The sequence below is a fragment of the Periplaneta americana genome, chromosome 9 (genome assembly GCF_040183065.1).
Source record: "Periplaneta americana isolate PAMFEO1 chromosome 9, P.americana_PAMFEO1_priV1, whole genome shotgun sequence".
NCBI classification, from domain to species: Eukaryota; Metazoa; Arthropoda; class Insecta; order Blattodea; family Blattidae; genus Periplaneta; species Periplaneta americana.
The window spans coordinates 171,725,557-171,753,040 of NC_091125.1; the positions used below are offsets into that span (position 1 = coordinate 171,725,557).

The window sequence follows — 27,484 nt, forward strand, 5'->3', positions numbered from 1 at the left end:
CTCAGCACTAGTTTCACCAAAAAAAAAAAAATATATATATATATATATATATAAGAATACAAGTATATGAATAGCTCCATTGAATATGATAGTCCTTTAACCCTTTGTCCGTAATTTAATTACTTTACATGAAGACAAGGGTTAGCCCAATCTTATATTTCAAAATAAATGATAAGATATCCAATTCAAATTTCTTCTGAATATTTCTCTCCATTTAAAACGAAAAATACATTTTATTAAGTAGATTAATGCTGGGTTGCAAGAAAACAGACCTATAAATAATATATTCCTCCATTAATTAGTGGACCTTTAAAGTTAGTGAATTGTCAGGTTGCAGAAAAGGAATTTAATGGTCCACTAGTTATTGGATCATTAACCAAGTATCTTTGGATTTCACAAGTGACGCAATAATATGGAAATGAATAAAAAGTGAACATCGACTGCTTGACTGATATGAGAAATTACTTTTATTGTTGTCAAAATTTACGATAAATATAGACTAATACGAACCAGAAATAAATCAGGAACAGAAGTTTCAATGAGAAAGATAAATATGACTATACTCGTTTTTTTGAAAGATGGGACATGACAGTTAGGCGGCCGAGCTTGGAACTACAGTACCATGTTGCCAACATGGACTACCAGCTGCCAGCTGATGGAAGCTAGCAATTGTCGTTAAGATGGCTGACGTAAAACATTCATTGACAATTGACGCGAAGGTAAGAAAGCAATACAAAAATGGACACAGAATCAAAGACGAAACGTACCAATGCTAACACTGTGTGCACAATAAATGTAGCCAAGAGAGCTATTAAGCACTCGCCATGTGGGACCTGTAAGTTTGGCAACTCAACCGTTGTTACCATAGCAACAGGCCTACCACGCTATGTGATATTCAGTTGTTTTTCCGATCGCAACGCTCCTGTCATGTTCCATCTTTCAAAAAAACAAGTATATTTGTTATTAGAAATAGCATATGAGTGCATTAATTTTACAGAAAATAAAAAGACAGACTACAGAGCACATAACCTCATTGTCAGATGATGAACTAGAATCTGTAATGAAGATATAAATGATAACTTCGCTATTCGAAGAATTAACGAATAAATAAATAAGTAATCGAATTACCATATATCAATAGCTAAGAAGAGATACGTCTATCTACAAAAATGGCAAATCAATTTAACTACATTATTATTTAGATTAACACATTATTATTGTGTTCACAAAATTTGACAGTGTACTATGAGTGTATTGTAATATTTTGTTCTCGAACAGAAGATCTTGGCAAAGCAGAAACATTATATTATAAGAAGTTTATAAGAAGTTTGTCTATTTTAAGAGGAATTGGACGTTATCGCATGCAAAGTAATGGTAAAAATAGCCTATCTTCAAGCAGTCATAAATGTAATACTATTTATCACAGCTATTTCATTTTTTTAGTGATATATGTATACACATTAAACTTTATAAATTCACTACATACCTGTGATTAGGTACACTCTATTCACTTATCATAGCACACATTGAATTAAAATTTTGGCCACTTACTGCTAATAGATACTAAAACATACCCTACTAAAATTATTAAAATATCTGTAATATTATGGGCATAGGGTTTATATTAATGTTCAATTTTTTTTTTAATTTATTGACGGTGATGATTACTATAAGCCCTATGCCCATAATATTACAGATATATGAATAATTTTAGTAGGGTATGTTTTAATATCTATTAGCAGTAAGTGATCAAATTTTCAATTCAATATGTGTTATAATAAGTGAATAGAGTGTACCTAGTCACAGACATGTAGTGAATTTATAAAAAAAAAAATTGTGCTTAATTAAAAAAATTAATTTAAGGATACAGATTTACTCTAGAGTCACCATCCTTTTTCATTTTAAAGCTTAAAATGTATACACACATAGCTAACAAAAATGAAAGACCACTGATAAATAGTACACTATTATATTTATGACTGCTAGAAGATAGGCTATTTTTACCATTATCTTGCATGCGATAATAACCAACTCCCCTTAAGAAAATAATTTCTAAAACAATTTTATTTACCTGCAAATGTACAGATATGAGGTATCACTTTTTAGCCATTAATATGCAATATTATTTTAATATCGTCTATATAAGCCTATTATACAAAATATCGCATGCCTGAATTTCATACAGGTAACATTATGATGAATCAAAATATGTAAACTACTCGCCAATACACACAATGTACGTAAGATGGCTGTCTAACGGAGGAATAAATATTTATAGGAGGGAAATCAGATCTCTAAGTTAGTGAATCCTTTAGAGGACCAATAACTCTAAAGATGTTTCTTGCAACGCGTCTTTCGAACTTATTGATCCGTTAGCAGCTAACGAAGGAATAAATGCGTTTTTGCAACCCACTATAAAACATTTAAATATATGTACATGAATATACATAGAGGTCGAAAGTAGCACTTTAAAGTAAAATTCTAAAGTAACATAATTTACCTCAGCATTTTTATATGTGAGCCAAAAGCCAACAACAACTCCAATGACCACGATCTCCATGAGGAAAGTTCGCGTCAGAGTCACAAATAAGGCTGTACGAGGGTTGGAGTAATCTTCGTGTCTGCAGAAAGAAATCAACCACAAACTCATTTTAACCATATATTCAGTTCTCACTAGGACTGGTGATTTCAGGGCCTGAATCTAGAAGTTAACATCTAACCTAAAAGCATAGTAAACAATATCAGGCAAGGTGACCATGTGGAATCGATAACCACTTACTTTCTTTTAGCTTCCCGAATTAATTGACGACACTATGTCAATGACTCTTAAAAGGGAAATGGAGATTTCGCTTCCCCTTGGAAATCCCAGAATGTTAGTGGAGTGAGAGGCTTGGATTTTCAAGTGTTTCCTGGGAAACATCTCTACTGCCTCCTTATGAATACATCAAGGACGCCCTATATCACCTACCCTGTTCAACATCTACTTGGAGGATTTAGTGAAGAACTGTTTTCAGAACAGAGGGCCATTTATGAACCTTGTATTCCCTACCTTAGTGCCAAGTATAACATCCCTCTCTTCAATTGGTCAGTGACAGGTTTATTTTTTGGTGCTCGGAGTTCTTTACCAAAATTTACATATCATTTTTTAAAACAATTATCAATATCATATTTTGAAATTCAAAAAATCATCTCGCAAATTCTCAAAGATTCCCTGCAGATTATACAATTTCATTTATACCACTCAGAAGGCCTTAATTAAGGATATGCTAATTTTAAATAAAATCTTTTTTTTATCAGTATAATTTAGTCATCTTCTAAGATTTTATTTTACAATTGATAATCAATAGTGCTTAATTATTACACTTTATTTTTATAACACTATTCATATTTAATTAATTGTATTTGTTTGCTATTCATTTTCGGATCCTCGTGGTAATCCTTAATTAAGGCCGGATGAGTTTTTCTCTCTCTCTCTCTAGGAGGAAGAAGAATAAAGTGCTAAGATTTGCTGATGATATGACGTTGTTAGCAGAAGAGGAGATGATACTAAGGGATATGCTACTGGAGCTAAATGACAGCTGTGAGCAGTATGGAATGAAAATAAATGCAAACAAGACGAAGACCATGGTCACAGGAAGAAAAGTAAAGAAGGTAAACTTGTGGATTCTAAATGAGGCAGTAGAGCAAGTGGACAGCTTCAAATACTTGGGGTGTACTATAAGCAGTAACATGAGCTGCTGCCAGGAAGTCAAAAGGAGGATAGCAATGGCAAAGGAAGCTTTCAATAGAAAAAGGAGCATCTTCTGCGGACCTCTGGAAAAAGAACTAAGGAAGAGACTGGTGAAGTGCTTTGTGTGGAGTGTGGCATTGTATGGGGGCAGAAACATGCACATTACAACGAAGTCAAAAGAAGCGACTAGAAGCATTTGAAATGTTGTTGTTTTCTAATGCCAGGCATTTGACAATAAAGTCATTTGACCTCTTGCACTCCAATATTTTTCAAAGATATTGTCATGGTTAGCCACTGACGCACAGATTTTGAGATGTTCTGAATCCATTTCTCGATTTGAGTTGCACAATGGACAGTTAGGAGACTGACTGCAAAACGGTATTTGTCGAATACAGGGGGGAGAGCCATTAATCCTTCCCATTGAAGGCTTTAAGGAACCAACCTGGACAAATACCCAATGTCCCATCCCTACCTTCCCGTGGTGCAGCTGTTAGTAAGCATAATTTTACAAGGGAGGGGCTAATCATCATTTAGCACTGGTCAGCTTGATGAGTTAATGACTGAATTTGGTATAATTTTCCTCTATTCAATACCTAATTCCCTCTTTACCCTTTCCTATCCAGTCCTCTGACTGAACTCTTACTTTCTTCCACCCCGACGGCATTAGAGCATTCGAGGCCTAGGGGTTCATTTCACTTTCCTTCCTCTCTTTCTACTTTTCTGTTCCTAGTGCTGACCTGCTGTGGCACTAAAATCGTCCTCCAGTGGCTTAAGGAGGGAAAGCTGGTGATCAACAAGATCTCCCAGCTAGGTCCAATGGACCCGTCGACCAACAGCAGGTGTGGTCCTCCAGACATTCTGGGGGTTGTGTGTGAATGAAGTAGCCACCAAAACGTTAAAATATGGTGTTCACTTAAATCGGCTACAACTTGCCATTTTCACTCCAATATGAAATGAGTACCATTAAGGTAAAATTATCTGGAGGTAAAATAGTCCCCCAATCGGATCTCCAGGCGGGGACTACTTTAATGGTACAGAATCAACTAAATATCTTACAATGGAATGCTGGCGGTATAGCATTTGAAATGTGGATATGGAGAAGAATGGAGCATGTGAAATGGACAGACAGAATAAGAAACGAAGCTGTATTGGAAAGAGTGGGTGAAGAAAGAATGATGTTGAAACTGATCAGGAAGAGAAAATTAAATTGGTTGGATTACGGGCTAGGAAGAAACTGCCTACTGAAGGATGCACTGGAAGGAATGGTGAACGAGAGAAGAGTTCAGGGCAGAAGAAGATATCATATTATGATAGAGACATTAAGATATATGGATCATATGCGGAGACTAAGTGGAAAACAGAAAATAGGAAAGATTGGAACATTATGAATATGTACGCCTCCTTATAAAGTCTAAAGAGCCTGATTCTGTGGTAGTTATAAAGATATTAATGAAGGGGTTTACCTTGCTAGCCAGGAGAAGAGTACGGGAGACACCATCATGAGAACGGTGATGATGAGGGGCATGACCATGGTGGCGCCGTGATGCAGGGCTGTGGCGCTGCCCGTGCCGATCCCCCCGCGCAGCAGGAACCACATGAGCAGGCCTGTGCAGCCCAGCAGCACTGTCACGAACACGTTCAGCAGGAAGCGGGAGAGGAACAGGAAGAACTTGCTCTGGCAGCTCAACTCATCTTCATCCTTCTTCAGGTCTTCCAGCAGCTCCTAAACACACAGTTTAGTAAATGTTCCAAGCACACTACAAGCAAAAGATCTCGTTACGGTACGCTTTGTAAAATTTAGCATCAATATGATTGTATTATACTCTGTGAATATCCAGTCTGCTTTCGAAAAATCTGAAAGTTAGAATTTATAAAACAGTTATATTACCTGTTGTTCTGTATGGTTGTGAAACTTGGACTCTCACTTTGAGAGAGGAACAGAGGTTAAGGGTGTATGAGAATAAGGTGCTTAGGAAAATACTTGGGGCTAAGAGGGATGAAGTTACAGGAGAATGGAGAAAGTTACACAACACAGAACTGCATGCATTGTATTCTTCACCTGACATAAATAATAATAATAATAATAATAATAATAATAATAATAATAATAATAATAATAATGGCTTTCTTTAACCTGGCAGAGTTAAGGCCGTAAGGCCTTCTCTTACATTCAACCAGGATTAAAACTTGCTTACATAATTGAACATAAAACTGGATCGGAATTAATTACATACTGATACATTTAGGTACATAATGAGATCAAAAGAGGTAGTTACATAAAAATTTACCTCATAAAATAAAAATAAACATAGTGGAATACATATTAATGTTGTTAGAATCAAATACGAATCACATAAAAACAGAAGCCGATAATTCAATAAAAAAATGTACAGAGTAAAAATAAAAATAAACACATTAGTATACATATTAGTATTAGATTACAATTAAGTAGGATTTACATAATTAAACCAGAAACCGACAATTGAATAAAATGTACACAAAAAATAGATTAATAATAAAAAAAATAACACAGTGGGATACATATTGGTGTTAAGTGATAAATAAACACGATTTAGATAATAAAAATAAGAAACAAAAAAAAAATAAAAATAAATACAGTGGAACACATTCCATTAAATATTTGCAACGCATTAGATCTGGCAACTCATCATAAGATATTTTTCTAATTTACATTTAAAGGAAATTGAAGTTCGGCAGCCCTTGACTTCAGGCGGCAGAGAATTCCAGTGACGAGAAGTAGCAACAGTGAAAGATGAAGAATAAAGAGATGATGTGTGCAGTGGTATATTGTGACCGAGTATTTAAGTTATGATACCGAGAAAGATTGTGGAATTGGACAGATAAGTAGGAACATTAAATGCAGATGTTTGAGATGGGCAGGGCATGTAGCACATATCGGTGAATCCAGAAGTGCATATAGAGTGTTAGTTGGAGGACCTGAGGGGAAAAGACCTAGTTTCTTAATGTTTCATTTCTTGGCTCAAAAGGGAATGTTTGTATGTAATTTTTCCCCTAAAAAGACTATGCCAATATTTGATGTTTCCCGCAATTGACTATGGTCGTATTTCAGTTTACTTCAATTGACTATGGTCGTATTTCAGTTTACTTCAATTGACTATGGTCGTATTTCAGTTTACTTCAATTTACTATGGTCGTATTTCATTTTTGGCTCTAAAACTATGATAACATTTCCTTTTTGGCCCTGAAGACTATGATCATATTTAATTTTTGGCTCAAAGGACTACCATCATGTCCCAATTTTCACTCTTCTGAGTGTTCAGTTCAATTTTGATTTTCTTTAAAGCATAAGAGAACATTTTTAGTTTCCAATGCTTCTTGTCACATTATTTGTGTTAGCAATTGTGATCAAGTTTCATTGTGTCCTACCTTCAGATCGTTGTAGATGCTCTTAGACTTGAGAACAGCAGCTTCATTGGTGGCCGTGCTGAAATCCCAGCCACAGAATACTTTGTGTGCGAACACATTCTTCAGGTCCCCAGCAGTTTCAATGAACGTCTTACGATATGACCGCGCCATGCTGTAACACAATTCCAGATTTAACTTAAGTTTTCTTGTAACTAATCTCACCTACTATACATATAATAAAAAAAGGAGATGATTGTGATGACTGAGGACTGTAATGGTGATGGCAATGCTACTGCCGATGATAATGATGATAAATACATGTACAATTTAAAAATTATGGTCGGTCGGTATGTAATGTTGAGCAGTTCACGATGATACTCTAAAAGTACAGCTACTCTAATGAAGTTTAGAATACTCAGCGTTTAATTTTACTGATCCACTTAAGAAAAAACTTGTAACACCTTATGTGGGCCACCCTGTATATATAGGACAAGTCAAAAAGTTCTCCAAGTTTTGGACATTACTACGTACTTAACACTGAACCTACATCAATGCAATTTCAAGTATGTATGGATTTATTACCTTAATGCACCAAGTTCCAACAGAAACAGTAACTATTAAATATGTTTTGACTCCTACAGATGCTCTATGTGCACTACAGGTCAGATGATAGACATCACTGTGGTACTCAATGCCTTCCCACATACGACATAACAAAGCACCATTTTTTTTTATTTTAGTTGGTTATTTAACGACGCTGTATCAACTACTAGGTTATTTAGCGTCGATGAGATTGGTGATAGCGAGATGGTATTTGGCGAGATGAGGCCGAGGATTCGCCATAGATTACCTGGCATTCACATTACGGTTGGGGAAAACCTCGGAAAAAACCCAACCAGGTAATCAGTCCAAGTGGGGATCGAACTCGCGCCCGAACGCAACTTCAGACCGGCAGGCAAGCGCCTTAACCGACTGAGCCACGCCTGTGGCTATGACAAAGTGCCATTGATGATGCATATCTTCAAGTTAATGTGGTATGAAAAGAGCATCTTTAATGTACTCCCACAAAGAGAAGTTACAAGGAGTCAAATCTGGTGACAGCAGAAACCATGGCAATAGGCAGTTATTGCCATCACACATATACCCCCCTTTTTCTTGCAACACAACCTGTTTCTTTAAACTGTTTGTACCATACATGAGGCCGGAGGGAAAAAGACCTTTGGGGAGACCAAGAGATACATGGGAGGATGGGAGGATAATATTAAGGGGGGGTTAGCTACAGCTTACAGCAGTAAAATTTTGGAAATATTCAACATTTTTTCCTCCATTACTGTATCTTGTACAATAATAAAAATTAATATGTATAAAACACTGTACTTCTGCTATATCAAAAAAAATATATAAGTAGGCTATTTATAGGAAGTGAGAATAGTGTCAATGGATTAAGTGTAAGCAGAATAGTGAGAAAGTGAAAGTGAGCGCAAATAGGAATGAGAGAAAATAGTGAGAAAGGGTTAAGAGAAGTGAACAAGTGACAGCATAAAATTAGTACTAACATTTGAACGTTGGGACAGTAAATGAATATAAGAGAAAGATAGGAGAAAAGGTGAAAGAACAAATAGGACAAATAATTCAATATGATAATTTATAGAGATAAATTGAAATTGAGATTTTAGTGAATAGTAGTTAGAGGAAAAAGGGGGTGTGAAAGGAGTATATAATATTAGATATATTAGGATTAAGGAACAAATAGAGAGTAGCAAATGAAATGTAGGAGAAATACTGAAGGGGAGTTTGACCAAATAACAGAAGGTACATAGTGTAATTGGGAGTATTTGTGTAGACGTGTACTGCAAATAATGTGTTATTGTAATAATATGTTAATGGTGGCACCGGATACAGAAATGTGAGGTACACCATTACATGTAAAGAAGTGCTGTGACGAAATATATCATATCATATCATATCAAAAAATATTTTTATGGTTAAAAAAAATTATTTACATTTTTTTAAATTCAGTTCTCTGTGCAGTAATGAAGCATTTCCCACATAACTAAAAAACTATCGAAAATTCTATGATGAAAATTTTTGTGTGTATTTACGCATCTACAATATGATGCAAGGTCACTTCTCTACCTTTGATAGATTGTCTGATAAAAAATAAATTCATTAAAAAATGGTCAAGTATCAGTATTTGCTTCCAAAACAAAATAAAAAAAATATTATTTACTGAGGAATGTAGTTGAAAGAGCATGATATTGTAAACGTGAGTTTCAGCAATAAAATAAAAGAGAGAGAACAAGTTTATGAGTTATGAGGGAAATGCTTCATCACTGCACAGTGAACTACCACCATTATGAATTTTGAAAAAAAATAGAAATAATTCTTTTTAAATCGTAAAAATATTTTTCATATAGCAGAAGGACAGTGTTTTACACATACCAATTTTCATTATTGTACAAGATACAGTAATGGAGGGAAAAAATGTTGAATATTTCCAAACATTTTACTGCTGTAAGCTGTACCTAACCCCTTAAAATGGATTTGAGGGAGGTGGGATATGACGATAGAGACTGGATTAATCTTGTGCAGGATAGGGACCGATGGCGGGCTTATGTGAGGGCGGCAATGAACCTCCGGGTTCCTTAAAAGCCGTGAGTACCATGAATGAATGGACTTAACTGACGGTGGATCCTCTGCATTCTCTGCTCAGAAGCAAAGCTCAACAGTGATAACTGACTTGGTGGCACAGAATTCGAGCACAGAAAATGCCTTCTCTCCTGCCGTGAACACCATTTTCATTAAACACTACCTTGTGCCTGATGTATCGAACTACATTTTCTGCAGGCAATATAAAACTAGATTTTCAAAGCATCTTCATGTTTCTATGCAAGTTTGACCATGATGTTATCAATAATTAGTATGTAATGATTCTTGAAAACCCTGCGACCTTTTTGACTTGCCTTGTATTTCAAAGTTTAAAAATTTAAGACTTCCTGGGAAAAAGAATGTAACATCAGATTCTTGAAACCTGTGATGTAGGCTGAAAAAATAATTTTAACCCCTTTCCGCATACTGGGACAGATATGGGTTTTATATTCATATAACTTATAATATAAGCATATATTTCAAACTGCATACTGGGACAGATATGGCACACTGTCAAGAAAAACTGGATTTGACGATATGTGACATCAGTTGAGAAAGAGAGAACTAATTAAGTTATTTGAATATTAAACCAGTGTGTGCAAAACTGCCCTATGCAGTAAGGGGTTAAAGCATTTATTTATAGCAAATTATTGTATTTAATGGCTGAATAAATTTGTATCCTTGTTTAGTCAAATGGTTGTGATAGTAAATATAAGCCCAATGAAATATACCCCTGAAATAATTTTCTTTTCTCCTGAAATATGAATTATGGTTGTGTTGGCTACATCCTTATTCCGGGGAGGTCTTCAAATGTAAAATAACTAACAAAAAATTCTAGATCAAAATTCTTAATATTACAACCGAAACAATTAAATAAACAAATAAAAATATAAAATTAATTTCAAATACTTGGTCCTTTACTACTGAGGAGGTAGCCAACATCATAAATTAGATAGCTATAGAAAAAATAACAAAAATAAATAAAAATAATTGATTAAATGGCGATCTTACTCGTGTTAATTATGTAAGCATGTGCGGCTTACAGCTGTTTCGGTGCTATTCGACACCATCCTCAGAGCCTACTAGATCTCGGAGCTATCTCAACTTCGCTGCCTGTTGTGTGGGTGCGTTCGTGTGATGAAGAGTGTGTCAAATAGTGTGTGTTCTGAAATTGATCTGTGTGTTGAGAATTTGATTGGAGTGTGTTTTAGTGTGTCTGTATATTTCATATTGTTCTAGCAGGCAGATCATTCCAAACTCGATACAAAGAACATATTAAAGCAATAACCAGAGGACACAATACATCTACATATGCCGATCACATAACTAGTGCTAACCACTCATACAATAACATAAATACAGACATGGAAATCCTACACATACAACCCAAAAACCAAAAACTCAACACACTAGAACAATATGAAATATACAGACACACTAAAACACACCCCAATCAAATTCTCAACACACAGATCAATTTCAGAACACACACACTATTTGACACAACTCTTCATCACACGAACGCACCCACACAACAGGCAGCGAAGTTGAGATAGCACCGAGATCTAGTAGGCTCTGAGGATAGCACCAAAACAGCTGTAAGCCACACATGCTTACACAATTAACACGAGTAAGATCGCCATTTAATCAATTATTTATATTCAAGTGTTAAAAGTAGTGTACGAAAGATTCAACATGGATAAATAAAAAGAAGAAGGGGAGGGAATGAAGAAGGAAAGAAATAAAGAAGGAGAAGACAGAGGAGGAAGACAACAAAAGAAGAAGTGAGGACGGTAAAAAAGAGGAAGAAAACGAAAAGAGAAACAGAAAAATGGCAAGAAAAAGGAGCAGATGGAAAAAAATATGAAAGAGGAAAGGCACAGAGGAAGAAGAGAAAAAAACACGAACAGAAAAAGATGGAGAAAGAAGAGTGAAGGAAATGAAGAAAATGAATAGAGGAGGTGATGAGGAGGGGAACCAGCTCACCTGACAGACAGCGTGACAAAGATGAAGAGGTAACAAGCAAGAACTGTGAAGAAGTATGCTGCAGGAATGTTGTACTGCAGGCCTGACACCATAGAGAAAGTCTCGTTGGTATAGTAGCCATAATACAGGGTTGTGTCTGTGAAAAATCCCTGCAACACACCGAAAACACGTCAAAGCACCCTGTAGCTTAACAGAACCAGTTACTCAATTTTCGGGGTTCATGACTGTATCTCAGCCAAATATCACAAAACTGCAAGATTTGAAACTGGAAGTACAGTACTCAAGTATAACGGCAAAATTACATTTGAATATCTTTATTTGTTTTAGAATAATTATTGAATTAAAAATATCAATTAAACATGCAAGTAAAAAAAAAAAAAAAAAACGGGTGTGCAGCTTATTCGAAATTAAGTTCGTAACATTGCCCATTTTTCCTCTCACGCAACTCCTAAGGTGGTAGTGCATGCCATTATCTTCCTGCGTGGGTATTTCAATTGTTGATGTAAAATTCATTTCATTCATTTATTATATTCCATAGATCTTACATGAGCAATGAAGCTTTAAGATGTGGAACAAGTCGAAATTTTACAATATTACAGTTACAATTTTTACAAATTTTTACAAAATTTTACAATTTTTACAGTTTTACAATTTAGTAATTTTCTATAATTTTTACAATTTTCTGCAATTTTTTACAATATTTCGGCGAGATTTAGTGAGATGAGGTGAGGTCCGAGGATTCGCCAAAAGATTACCCGGCATTTGCCTTTCGGTTAGGGAAAACCTTGGAGTTTGGATTAGTAGTACATGTCAGAAGTCAGAATCAAGTTCAAGTGTGATAAGTGTATAGTGTGCGTGTCTTATACAAGGTGGGTCAAAAGTCGCTTCCCCCAATATTCGTTGTTAAGTTTCATACTTGTACACATATACAGATGTCATAACTTGAATAAACGAATAGCTGGTGTAATAAGTGGTGGGTTGGCAACCATGTTCGTGCGTCAACTGTTTTTTCGACGTCATGTCTTGTTATTGTTGTTGTTTTGTTTTATAGTGTTGGGTCGCTTCTCTATGCAATAACTGCAATGAATCACAAATTAACCACAGAACAATGTGTTTTTGTGCACAACAGAATGGCCACCCAGATCATGCGACCTGACGCCATGTGATTTTTCGCTGTGAGGTATCCTGAAAAATTATGTTTTTGCTCAGAAACCGCAGGATCTGCATCAGTTGCGACAGATGATCGAACAGTCATTCGTGAAAATCGTGAGTTATGTTCTCCATCTGTAAATCAATGTCTAAACATCGAGAAACAGGGCCTCCATTTTGTACAAAATCTGTAAATGAATGTGTAATCAAATGTAAATTGAATGTAATTAAATGTAAGGAAGTGTTTGGGGAAAGCGACTTTTGACCCACTCTGTATGTCCAATTCTGAAAATGAATATCTACCACTAAATGTATGAGATTGTGATCCATTACTTGCAGTGAAAAGCTTAAAATTATCACAGATGCAGAGAAACATGGAAATTGTGATGCAAGCTGTTAATGTTGCAGAATACTGTGTAAACGGCCAATTAAGCAAGACAACTGACAAGAAAGTAGTGCGTGTGCGTAGGATGGGTTTCAAATGCGTCCTGTTCCAGGATGAAATTTATTGTTAACTGGAAACAGATGCATTATAGGACCCACCCCGAATATTCCATAGTATCGATTATATATTGTATATTTTCGATTATTATATCAAGTATGCCATCTTAACAATTCTAAATACATAGTACCAGTACTATAAACATGTATAATTTAATAAAACCAACAACAATGAAATTAAGCTCATATTAGTCACCTTTGTTATACAATATATTAAATTTTATTCAGAATAAAGTTAAAGAAACAAACCAAAGCTAAACTTTAAACACAGTAACATTAAACTTTCAAGCAATATAACAATGGTATTAATACAACAATAAAATTAAGTTCATGTTAGTCATCTTTATGATAGGTATATCATAAAATACTAATTCTACTCAATTTATACTGCATTTTTGGTCCAGGGAAAATACTAGTCTTTCACAAAAACACATTTTTACTAGTATTTTCCCTGGACCAAAGAATTAAAAACAAAATTGGTGTAAAATTAGCATTTTACCATGGACCTCACTGGAGATGTTCCGTTTCATCTTCTCCGTTATCCGAGTGATTTCACAAAGTGCCACGATACGGCGTTCCTGTGTCTATCATTTAATACCTTGTAATTTCCAATGACATCTCCACAGGAGTTCATCTCGTTTACTTTTGAATTTCTTCAGTCTCATCCCAGGATTGCATGTTTCGCAAAACATTTCACTCCTAAGTAAACCACATTCGCATAAAAACCATAAACATAGCCTACATGTCTTTATTCATGGATAAAGCTACTAAAAAGTTTACAACTTATTTATAATTCCATAATTTCCATTTCGAGGCCTACATTTTAAATCGAGAGGGAGAATTCGATCCACTTCTTTTTTATGTTTAACTATAGCATTCGAAATTGCCGCCATGATTATGATCAAACTAATTTACAACCATATTGATTGGTTGGCAACATAATGAAAACAATATATATCGATCATTTAATTGATCGAAACGCAACTTCCGTTGACCTTTTTTTTCGTGGCTTAACATATTTTTATATTTAGGGTGGGTCCTGTAATGCATCTGTTCCGTTAACTGAACTGTACTTGTGTTTAATTGTTTTTAATTTGTCGTGAATACACTTGTTGAAAGTTTATTTTTGTAATTTGTATTTGTTTTATTTATTTTTTGGACTTTCAAAAGTGGAGTGCGTGGCTTATTCGAGGATGTGGGATATTCGAGACAATAAGGTAATTAGGAACCAACATTTCTGAAAATACTAAAGCAATTGGCCTGAAACTTCTGGATACATATAACAACATATTTAGTAATAAATCAATACAGTTTAAAGTTTCTGGGCAACAAAAAACGTATCATCACCATTTTCTGTATCTCCAACTGGAGCAAAAGGCCTCAACAAACTTTCGCCACCATCTTCTATTCTGAGCAATATTGGCAATTTCAGACAACAACAAAAAAAACGCAACTGATATTAATTTTCTTTCATGTAGGCTAATTTGGATAAATATTATAGATTTATTAATTTGTCCTACAGAATAATATCTGTAATATTGACAATTAATATTTGAGGAGAAAAATTCGCTCCGGCACCGGGGATCGAGCCGGATCCTTGGTTCTACGTACCAAGCGCTCTGACCACTGAGCTACGCCGAATTCAATCCACAGCACTGGACTGAACCCTCCTCCTTCAATGTTTCCTTTTGTGGCCTGACTCCAAGTTAGCCATATATGTTGACGTGTATGTCCAATGTCAACTGCCTCCTCAAATATTAATTGTCAATATTACAGATATTATTCTGTAGGACAAATTAATAAATCTATAATATTCTCATAGCTGCAGTGCATATGTCTGTACAGATTACTGTGCACTGCAGAATCCCGGCCAAACAAGTCACTCAACTGAGTGCGCCCCTAATATAATGGCAGTTGACATTGGACATATACGTCAACATATATGGCTAACTTGGAGTCAGGCCACAAAGGGAGACATTGAAGGAGGAAGGTTCGGTCTGGTGCTGTGGATTGAATTCGGCGTAGCTCAGTGGTCAGAGCGCTTGGTACGTAGAACCAAGGACCCAGGTTCGATCCCCGGCGCCGGAGCAAATTTTTCTCCTCAAATATTAATTTGGATAAAGTTTCTTTCAATATTGACACTTGTTCTAGTGTGGTAAAAGTCTGTTAGAGGGGAAATTGGATCTGGGAGAAAGATACTACTTGCTCTTAGATAAAGGAAAGCGAACTGTGGCATTATTATTATGTGTGATAAATGATGATCAATATCACCCATGAGCTGAATACAACTCGTGTAAGTTAAGAAACAGATTTTTACAAAGAGAACAAATCATATAACAGTGTATCCAGGTCAAAGAATATTAATAAAGCTATCTATGTCATACCTCGCCTGTAAAAATGTTTTCAAAGGAGAAATCAGCATTTGAAGCATATGGCTTGCTCCTCACACGTGGCTTATAACCTGGTGCGTCCTTCCAGTTCTCCGTGGTAAATGGAAGAGGAGTAACTGTGGAAGAAAACAACAACATGTATTATACTGATTACTTTGCTCAATGTATGAATTCATGACAAGAAAGGAACAAGAGTCGAGTAACATTCTGTTCTTTCGCGATTTTTTTTAAATCGTACATTTTTCTAAATAATAGGCCACACTTCATCTCCTTGTCAATCCTACAAAGTAGGATTCACTGCTTCCAATCACAGGGGTTTTCCAGAATCGAAATTCAATGAGGGTGAGAAATGGCCAACAAATTTTGGCTGGAGCCCTGTATTAGGGATAGGTTCCTTTTGCGTGCCATGGGGCACAGGGCCCAAAGCTCCACTTTTCTCCTGCAGGAAGCCTACCAAATATTTTATCGCCATTGGCTGCGTCTGAACCCATGAAGCTTGGCTAGGAAGACTACCGAGAACCACTCTTGTTATACTCTGCATTTATAACATTCAAACCAAGACAACTGTAGTTTCATTCCCAAAACTGGGTGTATCCCTGATACAGCACACAATTTTTCCCTCAAATGCGGGCTTTTTCTTAAGATGGTGTTTTCATTTAATATGAATAAAGAAGGGCTGAAAGTAGAAATGAAAACACAATCAGGCCATTAAGTAAATTCACTACAGTAAAACTTCTTTTACACGTTTCGCACTTACGCATTTTTCACACTTATACATTTTTATCTAAAGTCCTGGCAAAATTCCTATACTTTCCACATTAAATTAGTTCATGTATACAATTTTATTTTATTCGTTTTTTTTTCACTTATAAGATTGTATTTTAAACACTGAGAGATATGAAACGTTATTCATATTATGATATATATATATATTTCTCACTCAAAATCTTTGGTCCTACTGTCCCTTCACATTTCTGTATTCGGGCCAGCATTCCCTTACTTGCACTATTTACAACTTCAAACAAGACGTATTTTGACACTTGAAGCCTGTTCTTGCTATGTCTTTCATGTCCCTTCACTTTCACTTGACCATCCTTTTACTTTATCCACTACTATTCTACTTCCCTTCTCTTATTCTCAGTTCCCTTAAAAGTAATTCCTACCTTCATAACTAACTTAATACTTTAAATAACAATACATATAACAATCACTTTTATGGGATGCCACTTGTTATAACACCTTCGCTTCTTCTTATTTGCCCAAAACTTCCAAACTCGCTGGGTCAGCCTCTGCATCTGCTGTTACAATTAAACGCAATAAGTATCTCGATCTTCTGGATAGATATAATTTTGTCGTTTTCGCCGTAGAATCTATGGGCCCATGGTGTTCCGAGGCGAAGTTGTTAACTTCTGATATCGGCAAGTATTTATCAGCAATTAACGGTGACTCTCACTCTACAGCTTTCCTCTGCCAAAGAATTAGTATTGCCATTCAACGAGGGAACGCTATAAGTGTTATGGGGACTTTTCCAGAATCTAAATCGTTGGAAGAAATATTTTATTTCGTGTAGAGCTGTAGAGAGTATTTCGCATCCTTTAGTTCTGTTGCTAATTTCTCGTAATATAGTATATTAAAAACATATTCAGGTGTCACACCCTTGAGAAATCTATGAGCAATGCATAAACGACCATAAATGATCAGCTGAATCATTACTGTGCCCCATTCTCACGCGTCCCGAAGTTTGTTCTTTACAGTTGTTTGTAACATTACAGCGACACTACAGGTTGTCAGTGTCTTGTGTTTATTATTAGGAACACTGGGGTGAAAATTGTTTATGATATAGTGCTTCAAATCACTTTGAAATAGTGATCGACTCTTTTATATATTGCTGTATATTATATATTGTTATTCAGGAAGATTGCCTCATATGAAATTAATAATGTTTGATCAAATAATATAATAAAAAAAGACAAAAAAAAAATACATATAACTTATTTACTATAATATAAGACCTAACCCTTGTTGACTATTTCACTAAAAACTTGAACTGTTATTATATTCACTGTCTGAATTCTTCTCACACAACACATTAGCGCTCGTATCCTAGCAACATTGCTTTCACTTTATTTATAACACTATTTAACACTGAAAAACGTACAACAGCTCACTTCCATTTATCCATTACCTAGCTAACCTACTATTATTTCAGCCCACTGAGGCACCATTTCCTCAGATTATAGACAGGCTTTTCTCCACTATTGCCCCCTCTTTTCGCACTCCCGGCATGCTTTACACACTCAAGTTATTTATGTTCTAAATCAATGTTGCTCGAAATTAAGTTTGCAGTGGAAATGTAAGAAAGGGAAAATATAGCACGTGTTCATTGTTAAGATTAAGTCTGTTTTGATATTCGTGAAAATTCGAAGCTGTCCATGCTTGTCCTTCAGTAAATATTTATGTGCAAGAGAGGGAGTCCATTCAGAGAAGAGAGGTGATATGATGTTGTTGTTGTTTTCTAATGCCAGGCGTTTGACAATAAAGTCATTTGACCTCTTGCACTCCAATATTTTTCAAAGATATTATCATGACCAGCCACTGAAGCACAGATTTTTAGATGTTCCGAATCCATTTCTTGGTTTGAGTTGCACAATGGGCAGTTAGGGGACTGATATATTCCAATTCTATGCAGGTGTTTGGCCAAACAATCATGGCCTGTTGCCAATCTAAATGCAGCCACAGACTATTTTCATGGTAAATCGGGAATTAACTGTGGATTATGATGCAGAGAGTTCCATTTTTTCCCTTGGGATTGAGTTATCAAATTTTGTTTGTTGAAGTCTAAGTATGTAGATTTAATAAATCTTTTCACAGAGTAATACGTAGATTTAGTAACAGGTCTGAAAGTAGCAGTGCTGCCCTTCTTTGCTAAAGCATCCGCATTCTCGTTTCCCAGGATTCCACAATGGGATGGTATCCATTGGAATACAATTCTTTTATTGAGTGATATTAATTGAGAGAGCATTTTAGTTATTTCTGCTGTTTGAGATGAAGGCGTGTGTTTAGAGACTATTGATAGAATAGCTGCTTTGGAGTCTGACAATATAACTGCATTCCTAAGTTTATTGATGTGGCATAGAAGATTCCTGAGACTTTCACTTATTGCAATGATTTCACCATCAAAACTTGTTGTTCCATATCCAAGAGAACTATATAGTGAGAAGAGACAGCACGTAACACCTGCACCGGCACCTTGTTCTCTGCAGATCAAGGATCCAGCGGTATATAAATGAGGCTAGTTTTGTGGAGGGTACCTAATATTAATTGTCTCTAAAGACAATTGTTTCAGTATTTCAGTGTTCACTTCTGATTTCAGATTCTATGAAATTCCTCACTAATATTAACAGCATCAAAATGACAATAGAAGAAAAAGCACTGATTCAATATGAAAAACTTATCAGATTACCAGGAAACAATTGGCATTCATATAGTCCTCTCTATAGATTGAAAACTCAAGAAAGTTTCATATCCATTGTTCAAGAATTAAAACAGAAAATCAATATCCCGAATTTAAAAGAGAGGTGATATGACTCTAGTCTTTCTCCTGGCGTTCGATGGGGAATAACTTTGGTATGACGAAATGAATCCAATTCCAATTTTATTCCCTGTAACGACATGAGATTATTCACTAGCTGCAACTTCGAACAGCTCATTGACGTCATATCAATGTGTGAATCACTTCGACTATCAATTGCAATGTTGTCTGTAGACTAGGCCTCATGGAATGAGGAAGCGATTATGAAGTAGCTAACGAGAAGGCTCTGCCTTGTTAAATTTAAATGCGGGGAGTATGAAGACAGAAATTAAAAGAAATATCAAACTTTTATTTCAAATTCCAAAGATTCTTAAAATCCCAACCATGCCCACAGCAACAATCACGAACAGCATAAACGTTTCACGCAAGTATATGAATTCGATGAATCCTCTGTCACTTTTTGTTCATTCCAAATTATGGGGCCACAGTAAAATGAGCGTTAGATTATGATATGGAATCACTGGGATCTCAGACATCACATAACAGTCCAACATCCACGTCAACGTTCCAACAATACATTTAAGCCTCATCCTAATGTTTTATACACAGTGACCACTAGGCCTATGTACTGAATATATTATTATGGAATGGTGCACACTAAACACCACTACTTCAACTGAATAACAAGTTTTCTATACGTCTGCTTACCTATACGTGTGGTAGAGTTATTTTCCTCTTGTAACTCAATGAAACCAATGTCAACTGTGACAGATTGGGTCTGATTTCCTTCCACAGGTTCATAAAAGCGATGTAACAGCTGAGGGACTACAATGAAGCCAAAACTAAGCAGGAAATAAACAATAAAATCATAAAACTCAGAAATAAATTAATAACATTAATCAAAAATTAATATTTCATAAAAAAATAATGAACCTACTTACGTACAAAAACATGTGATGTAACAGTTTAGGAAAAGTTTTGGTAGAAAATAAATTTAAATTTAGTTATAAAAACAACTTCCTAGTGTTCAATTGAAATTAAGTTGGTAAATTATCTTAGTTGACTATTTTCGACTAGTCATCTTCAGAACTAGTGAGGTCCTTGCTTCTTTCCGGTTTCTTTGTTTTGGTGGGGGGGGTGTGTTTCTGTTCGGTACCATGGAGTCAAATACGGTGTGTGTTCTGAAATTTAACTCTGTATTGAAAATACATTGTGGGTGTGTTTTCGTGTGTCTGCATATTTCATACTGTTGTAGTGTATTTAATTTCTGGTTTTTCGGTTGAATATGTAGGATTTTCATGACTGTTTCTGTGTTGCTGTAGTTGTGGTTGGTGTTTGTGATGTGTTCTGCATACGTGGAGGTATTTTGTGATTTGGTTTTGGCTGTGATGTGTTCTTTGTATCCGTTTGAAACTATCTTAAAATTTTTCCGAAATATAAAACTTGTTACAATTATTGCATGTTAATTTGTTTACTCTTGTTAGGTTGTATTTGTTTGTTTGTCTTGTTTATGTATTGAAATGTTTCTGTAGAGTATATATTATTTTAATGTTCCAAAGTACATATGATATTTCCATGCAGATATTCTGCGTCATCATACGATGAAAGAGTAATGGAACAGAGAAAAACGGCGCTTATTCCGTCGGATCCCGGCCAACTAGTCACTCATAACGAGTGCACCTCAGCACATGTGTGGACTTCAGTCCTACGTTCATAGACATCTATGACGTAGTGCAGAGGGCGGCCACTAGAGGGAACCCAAGAGTTGGAACTTAATCTGAGATGATTCTGTCCGACGCCGGGGTGGATATCTGGTGTGGCTTAGTGGATAAAGCATCAGCACGTAGAGCTGAAAACCCAGGTTCAAATCCCGGCGCCGGAGAGAGTTTTTCTCCGTTCCATTACTCTTTCATCGTATTTCTGTAGTGTTTTGTGTTCTGTATGCAATGTTGTAATTTAATTTCCTGGATGAAGATGCGATTATGTGTGTGTTTTTATTTTCGTAGGTTAGTGTGATGTATTTATTTTTATTTTGGTGTTTGTGATGTGTTTCTTGCGATTATATTGCCTTTTTATGATGTCTATTATGTTGGGATTATATGTATTCTTTTCTGCTATGTATTTGATGGTGTGTATTTCTTCATTGTAGTCTTGTTAGTTCATTGATAAATTGATTAATCTGTGCATGGCTCGAAAATGTGGCATATTTGTGCTGTGTTGAGTGATTGGATCTGTTGTGTATATGTGTGACTGTTGTGGGTTTTCTATAAATTTTGAATGTATGTTTGTTATATACTTTTCTTATTGTGGTGTCTGGGAAATTTATAGATTTGTTGTTCTCAATTTTTCTAGTGTAGCTTTGGGTTTATGTGTTGATGTTGATAGGTTTTCAATCTGACTCCACATTACCGAACACAAATCCACCCAGCAACAAGGCAACTCCAGAAGAAAATGGAAACAAGCAAGAACCTCGTTAGTTCTGAAGATGACTAACAGTGCAGTCAAAACAGCCAACTGAGGAAATTTACCAATTTAATTTCAATTTAACACTAGAAAGTTGTTTCAATAACTAAATCTCAAGAGACATAAAGTGTTAAAAGTGTTTAATCAAGATGTATAATGAAAAAAAAATATAATACAATAAAATTATTATAAGTGTATAAAAACTGAAAATTTACCGCTTGAAGAAGTTGAAAACTTTAAATATCTTGGAGCAAATATAAATTACACTCAAGAGGAAATTAAATCAGAATAAATATGGGAAATACTTGCTAGTATTCAGTTGAGAAGCTTTTGTCATCTAGTCTGCTTTCAAAAAAACTGAAAGTTAGAATTTATAAAACAGTTATATTACCGGTTGTTCTGTATGGTTGTGAAACTTGGACTCTCACTTTGAGAGAGGAACAGAGGTTAAGGATGTTTGAGAATAAGGTGCTTAGGAAAATATTTGGGGCTAAGAGGAATGAAGTTACAGGAAAATGCAGGAAGTTACACAATGCAGAACTGCACGCATTGTATTCTTCACCTGACATAACTATGAACATTAAATCTAGATGTCTTGTGTAGAGAAAAATCTGATAAATGTGTATTTTGGGAAGTCAAAATGACCATTTTTTTAAATTTGCCGGCCTCTACCATCCATATGCCTGGGGGCAGAGGGTTGTCCTTTGCACCACAGATAGAGTTCGAGGAGCTCTATTTGTCCCACTTATCAGCTTTTTTCTCACTACACATACGGCGGAGTTATGAGTTATGGCAGCGAGAATGTTGGCGGAATAGAGGTATTCTTTCTCGAAAATCAGCTTGTGTTCCGATGGAGAGGGCATGTAGCATGTATGGGTCAATCCAGAGATGCATATAGAATGTTAGTTGAGAGATATGAGGGAAAAAGACCTTTGGGGAGGCCGAGACATAGATAGGAGAATAATATTAAAATGGATTTGAGGGAGGTGGGATATGATGGTAGAGACTGGATTAATCTTGCTCAGGATTGGGAACGATGGCGGACTTATGTGTGGATGGCAATGAATCTTCGGGTTCTGTAAAAATCATTTATAAGTAAGTAAGTGTATCTTAGATTGCTCTGGTTACAGAGTCATTCAGTAACTCATTTTCTGAACAGGAGCTGAGTGCTTGCTTGCTAACATCACTATGAATGAGTCACATTCGGTTATAACACGTAATGAACACTAAGATGCACTGAAATTTTAAGGATTATTATCAATACCTTATAAGAAATACGATGGAGTTCAGCAAGAAAAGCCAGCGAAGAAATCTAAAATAGGTTGCCACTCCGCTGCCGAAATGTCCCTCAATCTTCTTGATGCCACTGTACCACAGCTCAAAGGTGTACAGCACGTTCTTCACAGCAACTTGAAACTGCAATCAAGAAGAACAAGAGATATCAGAACCTATTGTCAACTGTTCTCCAATGCGAGTGTGACTCGAAACATGATGCATCTCATACACTGGAGAAACTGGTTTCATACATTGGCTGCAAAAGGGTATCTGTCGGATACAGGGGGAGAGCCATTAATCCTTCCCATTGAAGGCTTTAAGGAACCAATCAATGTCCCATCCCTACCTTCCCGTGGTGCAGCTGTTAGTAAGCATAATTTTACAAGCTGAACTGAAGGGAGGGGCTACTCATCAATTAGCACTGGTCAGCTTGATGAGTTAATGACTGAATTTGGTATAATTTTCCTCTATTCAATACCTAATTCCCTCTTTACCCTTTCCTATCCAGTCCTCTGACTGAACTGTTACTTTCTTCCACCCCGACGGCATTAGAGCATTCGAGGCCTAGGGGTTCATTTCCCTTTCCTTCCTCCCCTTCCTACTTTTCTGTTCCTAGTGCTGACCTGCTATGGCACTAAAATCGTCCTCCAGTGGCTTAAGGAGGGAAAGCTGGTGATCAACAAGATCTCCCAGCTAGGTCCAATGGACCCGTCGACCAACAGCAGGTGTGGTCCTCCAGACATTCTGGGGGTTGTGTGTGAATGAAGTAGCCACCAAAACGTTAAAATATGGTGTTCACTTAAATCGGCTACAACTTGCCATTTTCACTCCAATATGAAATGAGTACCATTAAGGTAAAATTATCCGGAGGTAAAATAGTCCCCCAATCGGATCTCCGGGCGGGGACTACTTTAATGGTACAGAATAATAAACAATGTTAAATTCAACATTCAATTCTCTTATAAGGATAATCTTGCAAGAGATTTGATTGGTTGGACTGACGGATGTTTTTCCACTACCTCTTTCCAACATGGTACTAAAGGCAAGATCTCTTTGTTTGGTTTATTTTATCATTAACTTGTACAATTGCATGATGGAATTAACAAACAGTATAGACGCAGAAGATACAAAAAAGAAAACTTAAAGTTTCATGAAACAAACATGGCCAGATTTATGAAATGACAGTTTGCTTATTTATTACTAACATTTTTAATCACTGATTAACGTTATAACTGCTTTACTGTGTTAATATTATAAAAATTATCTGACTGATTAGTTTCGACGTGGTGTGCGTCATTATCCGAAGCCTAGTGAGGTTTTAGTTCCATGAAGCTTAATTACAAAATAATTTCACTCCTGACATCCAGTAGCTTGGGATAATGGTAGTGAATCAGCTTAGAGGTAAAGTTAATGATGAATTTTTTGCTCTGAAAGCATTTTCTGTAATTTTATCAGAATCAAAATTCAATTAAGTCTTCCTGAGTTTTCTGACTTGACCAATAGAATACACTGAAAAATTATTTGATTTTTCAGATGAAAATCCTTTGTGCACAATGTCAGTTTCAGATTTAAAGCGTTCTCCTATTTTTGATGATATAACAAAATTAGCGTGAAATATAGGCCTAGAATCTGAGACAAAAAAGAGCGACTTGTATGACGAATACTTTATTCTGAAAGATTCGTTAGCCACTGTACGGTAAGTAGCAATGATAAATATGATGTTACTAAAAATGGATTTCTGTTTTAAAAAATGTAGGAGTGCTCAGTTTTCTCAATTTACTGATAGTTTCAGCATATCTATTATTAGTTAAAATGCCTTTGTTGAAAGAGTGCTCTCACAGATAAACATGAAGTGGACTGACATAGGAAATAACTGCTTGCCTAAATCAGTGAGAGCTCAATTGTGAGCTTCAGATTTCCATGCTACGAGATGTTTATGAATTAAAATACAATACTGAACTATTAGCAGAAAAATATAAGTCAATTAATTTTATGCTCGACCATGCCGAAATGTAGTAATTATACACCTGGTAGTAGCCCTTTAATGCACCTCATTAAAGTACACCTATTCATTATAGTTCAGTTGTTCAGCCAATGAGAAGTCACCATTGTACCATTATAAAACCGCAAGTACCGATTATTCTCGGATATGCAATCGAAAGACAATTAGCGAAAAGTCACGGAGGCTGGAAATCCAATACTGTCGTAGAAGGTTATGTTCTGTTACTATAATAATTAGCGTTAATTGTAAATAATATTCAAATAAATTCATTTTGTCATCTCGTTTTTCAATTCTAAATCAATTTCCAGGTTATATCAAAACTAGATATTCACTTTATTCTCTAGATTATATCAAGGTCAATGACATTCGTGCCTCGGAAAAAATCAATACTTTCGCGTCTGCGCACATCTCACAATTCAGTTCAGTTCCGCTCCTCACTTACATAATCATAACATGAATACTTATGAATAATTTCAAGTTAGAAATATGGTCGAGCATAAAAAGTCGTATGAAACTTGCCTATAATGGTAATTAAGACGCTCGTATGAAAATTATGAAACTCGCTTGCGCTCGTTGCATAATGTACTATTATGGAACATACACAAGAACAAAAAGTGAACCTAGTAGATGTGAGAATTTTTTACCTCATTATTTCCAGATCTCAGATTTCAAATGAATTTGAAAATTTGGGCATGACTTGAAAAAGTTCCAACTTCAAAATGCTCCTATTTTAATATAAACATGAACTGTTATATTCACAAATAACAATTCTTCCGACAAAATAAAAAACACATGCTCTATTCTAACACAACTACAATAAAAATCTATTAAAAATTATGATAAAAATAAAGTCTGTTTCGTTTGGGAAGACATAAAATAAAATGACTATAAAATTTATAAGAGAGAATTAATTTCAGTTCCAATGTGATACTGAAGCACGGGAGTTTTGTATCACCATAGTTACAGCATAAGAATCAAAAGAAGTTACCCAGCAATGACCGAATAAACAAAATGCCGTTTACTGCACAACAATGAGCGAAATGTGTCTTGCAGTTTGCTGTAACGTCTGTTCAATGACGGTTTCAACGAGAGTATGGTCACAGTTTAGTATATACAGTTGCGAAGCTCAATACCTACTAAATATGCAAACATAGACAGTTGAAATATGCATCCATAGATAGTTGCTAGCCACCAGGATCGCTACTATCGCCTCATCACAGACTCTTTCCACCTTTTGGTGACATGCGCATGTATAATTACGAATTTAGGAATATAAGATATAGTAAACATAACCTATAATATTTCCATATGAATGGCAGGGCATTGGAGACCACTAAAATTAGACAGAAAGGGGCAACTGGGACAGTAAATATAACCTATAATTTCAACACATCTAAATATTTGTGCGGTGCAAATGAAAATTATTGAATCGTGCATAAATGAATGTACAATAATTTCTTCCAAATAAAGGCAGGTAGGTCTATTACAGGTACGAACAACGTAATTTTCACACCAAAAATAATATTTCACCTTAACTCGCAAGGAATTATGTCTGAAGTGTCTCCTAATCATTGTTTTAAATTTTATTAATGCAATTACACTACATTTTAGAGAAATATATGTTACTTTTTATGCATTTCAATTAATGTATATGGTTGAAACGCCGCCCTTCGTGATCGGGTTAAGCGAGTCACATGGTCTGCCTTACGGCCTGTATTAGATCACGATGCCAGTGACACAGTCTATTGTTCCCAGTACACACAGCGCTCCAAGCGGCTAGCAACTATCGCGAGAAATGCAAAAAATCACCCCAAGCTTCGCGACTGTATATAGTAGACTGTGGTATGGTGTTCAGAGGGCTCCGAGTCACTGAACTGGAACGGGCTACTCCTAAAGTTAATGTTTGGTGTACGGTAAGTCGCTATAACAGGTATGGGCTGTTTATCTTGACAGAGGAAACAGTTCGATCTGGACCATACCTGGACATATTGAAAAACTTTTTCGAACCACAATTGCAACATGAAAATAACATGGATATCATGTTTCAACAGGAACACTGGGCAACAGACGTCCGTGATTATCTGGATGACACATTTGGTAACAACTGGTGTGGTCGAGGATGACGAATTATGTGGCCTCCAAATTCCCCAGACCTGATACCACCCGATTTCTTTCTCTGGGGTTTCGTGAAGAATGATGTGTATGATCTCAGAGCAAAGATGTTCTCAGCTTTTGAGGAAGTTACCCCTGAGATGTTAGACCACACATGGGAGGAATTAGCCTCAAGATATGAACTGTGTCGTGTTCGCTATGGTGGACACGTTGAGGTCTAATTTGGAAAAAACTCCAATTCTTCTAGAATGCATGTACAAATTACTTAAAATAAATAGCAACAGTTCTCATTTTATCACGTTTTTATT

At 35.8% G+C, this 27,484-nt stretch overlaps 1 protein-coding gene across 3 annotated transcripts in view; it reads right to left on the minus strand.

The window, feature by feature from the left end:
• The window catches only part of LOC138706743 (transmembrane channel-like protein 7), an 86,308-nt gene that overhangs the window by 44,491 nt on the left and 14,333 nt on the right, over positions 1–27,484 (minus strand). For all 3 annotated transcript variants that reach the window (XM_069836384.1, XM_069836382.1, XM_069836383.1), the window contains exons 7-13: positions 23,052–23,203; positions 20,033–20,166; positions 15,787–15,908; positions 11,753–11,901; positions 7,139–7,289; positions 5,194–5,453; positions 2,501–2,621 (exon numbers count right to left, since the gene is read on the minus strand). In XM_069836384.1, the coding sequence (XP_069692485.1) occupies positions 2,501–2,621; positions 5,194–5,453; positions 7,139–7,289; positions 11,753–11,901; positions 15,787–15,908; positions 20,033–20,166; positions 23,052–23,203 (1,089 nt within the window). The remainder of the gene's footprint in view (positions 1–2,500; positions 2,622–5,193; positions 5,454–7,138; positions 7,290–11,752; positions 11,902–15,786; positions 15,909–20,032; positions 20,167–23,051; positions 23,204–27,484) is intronic.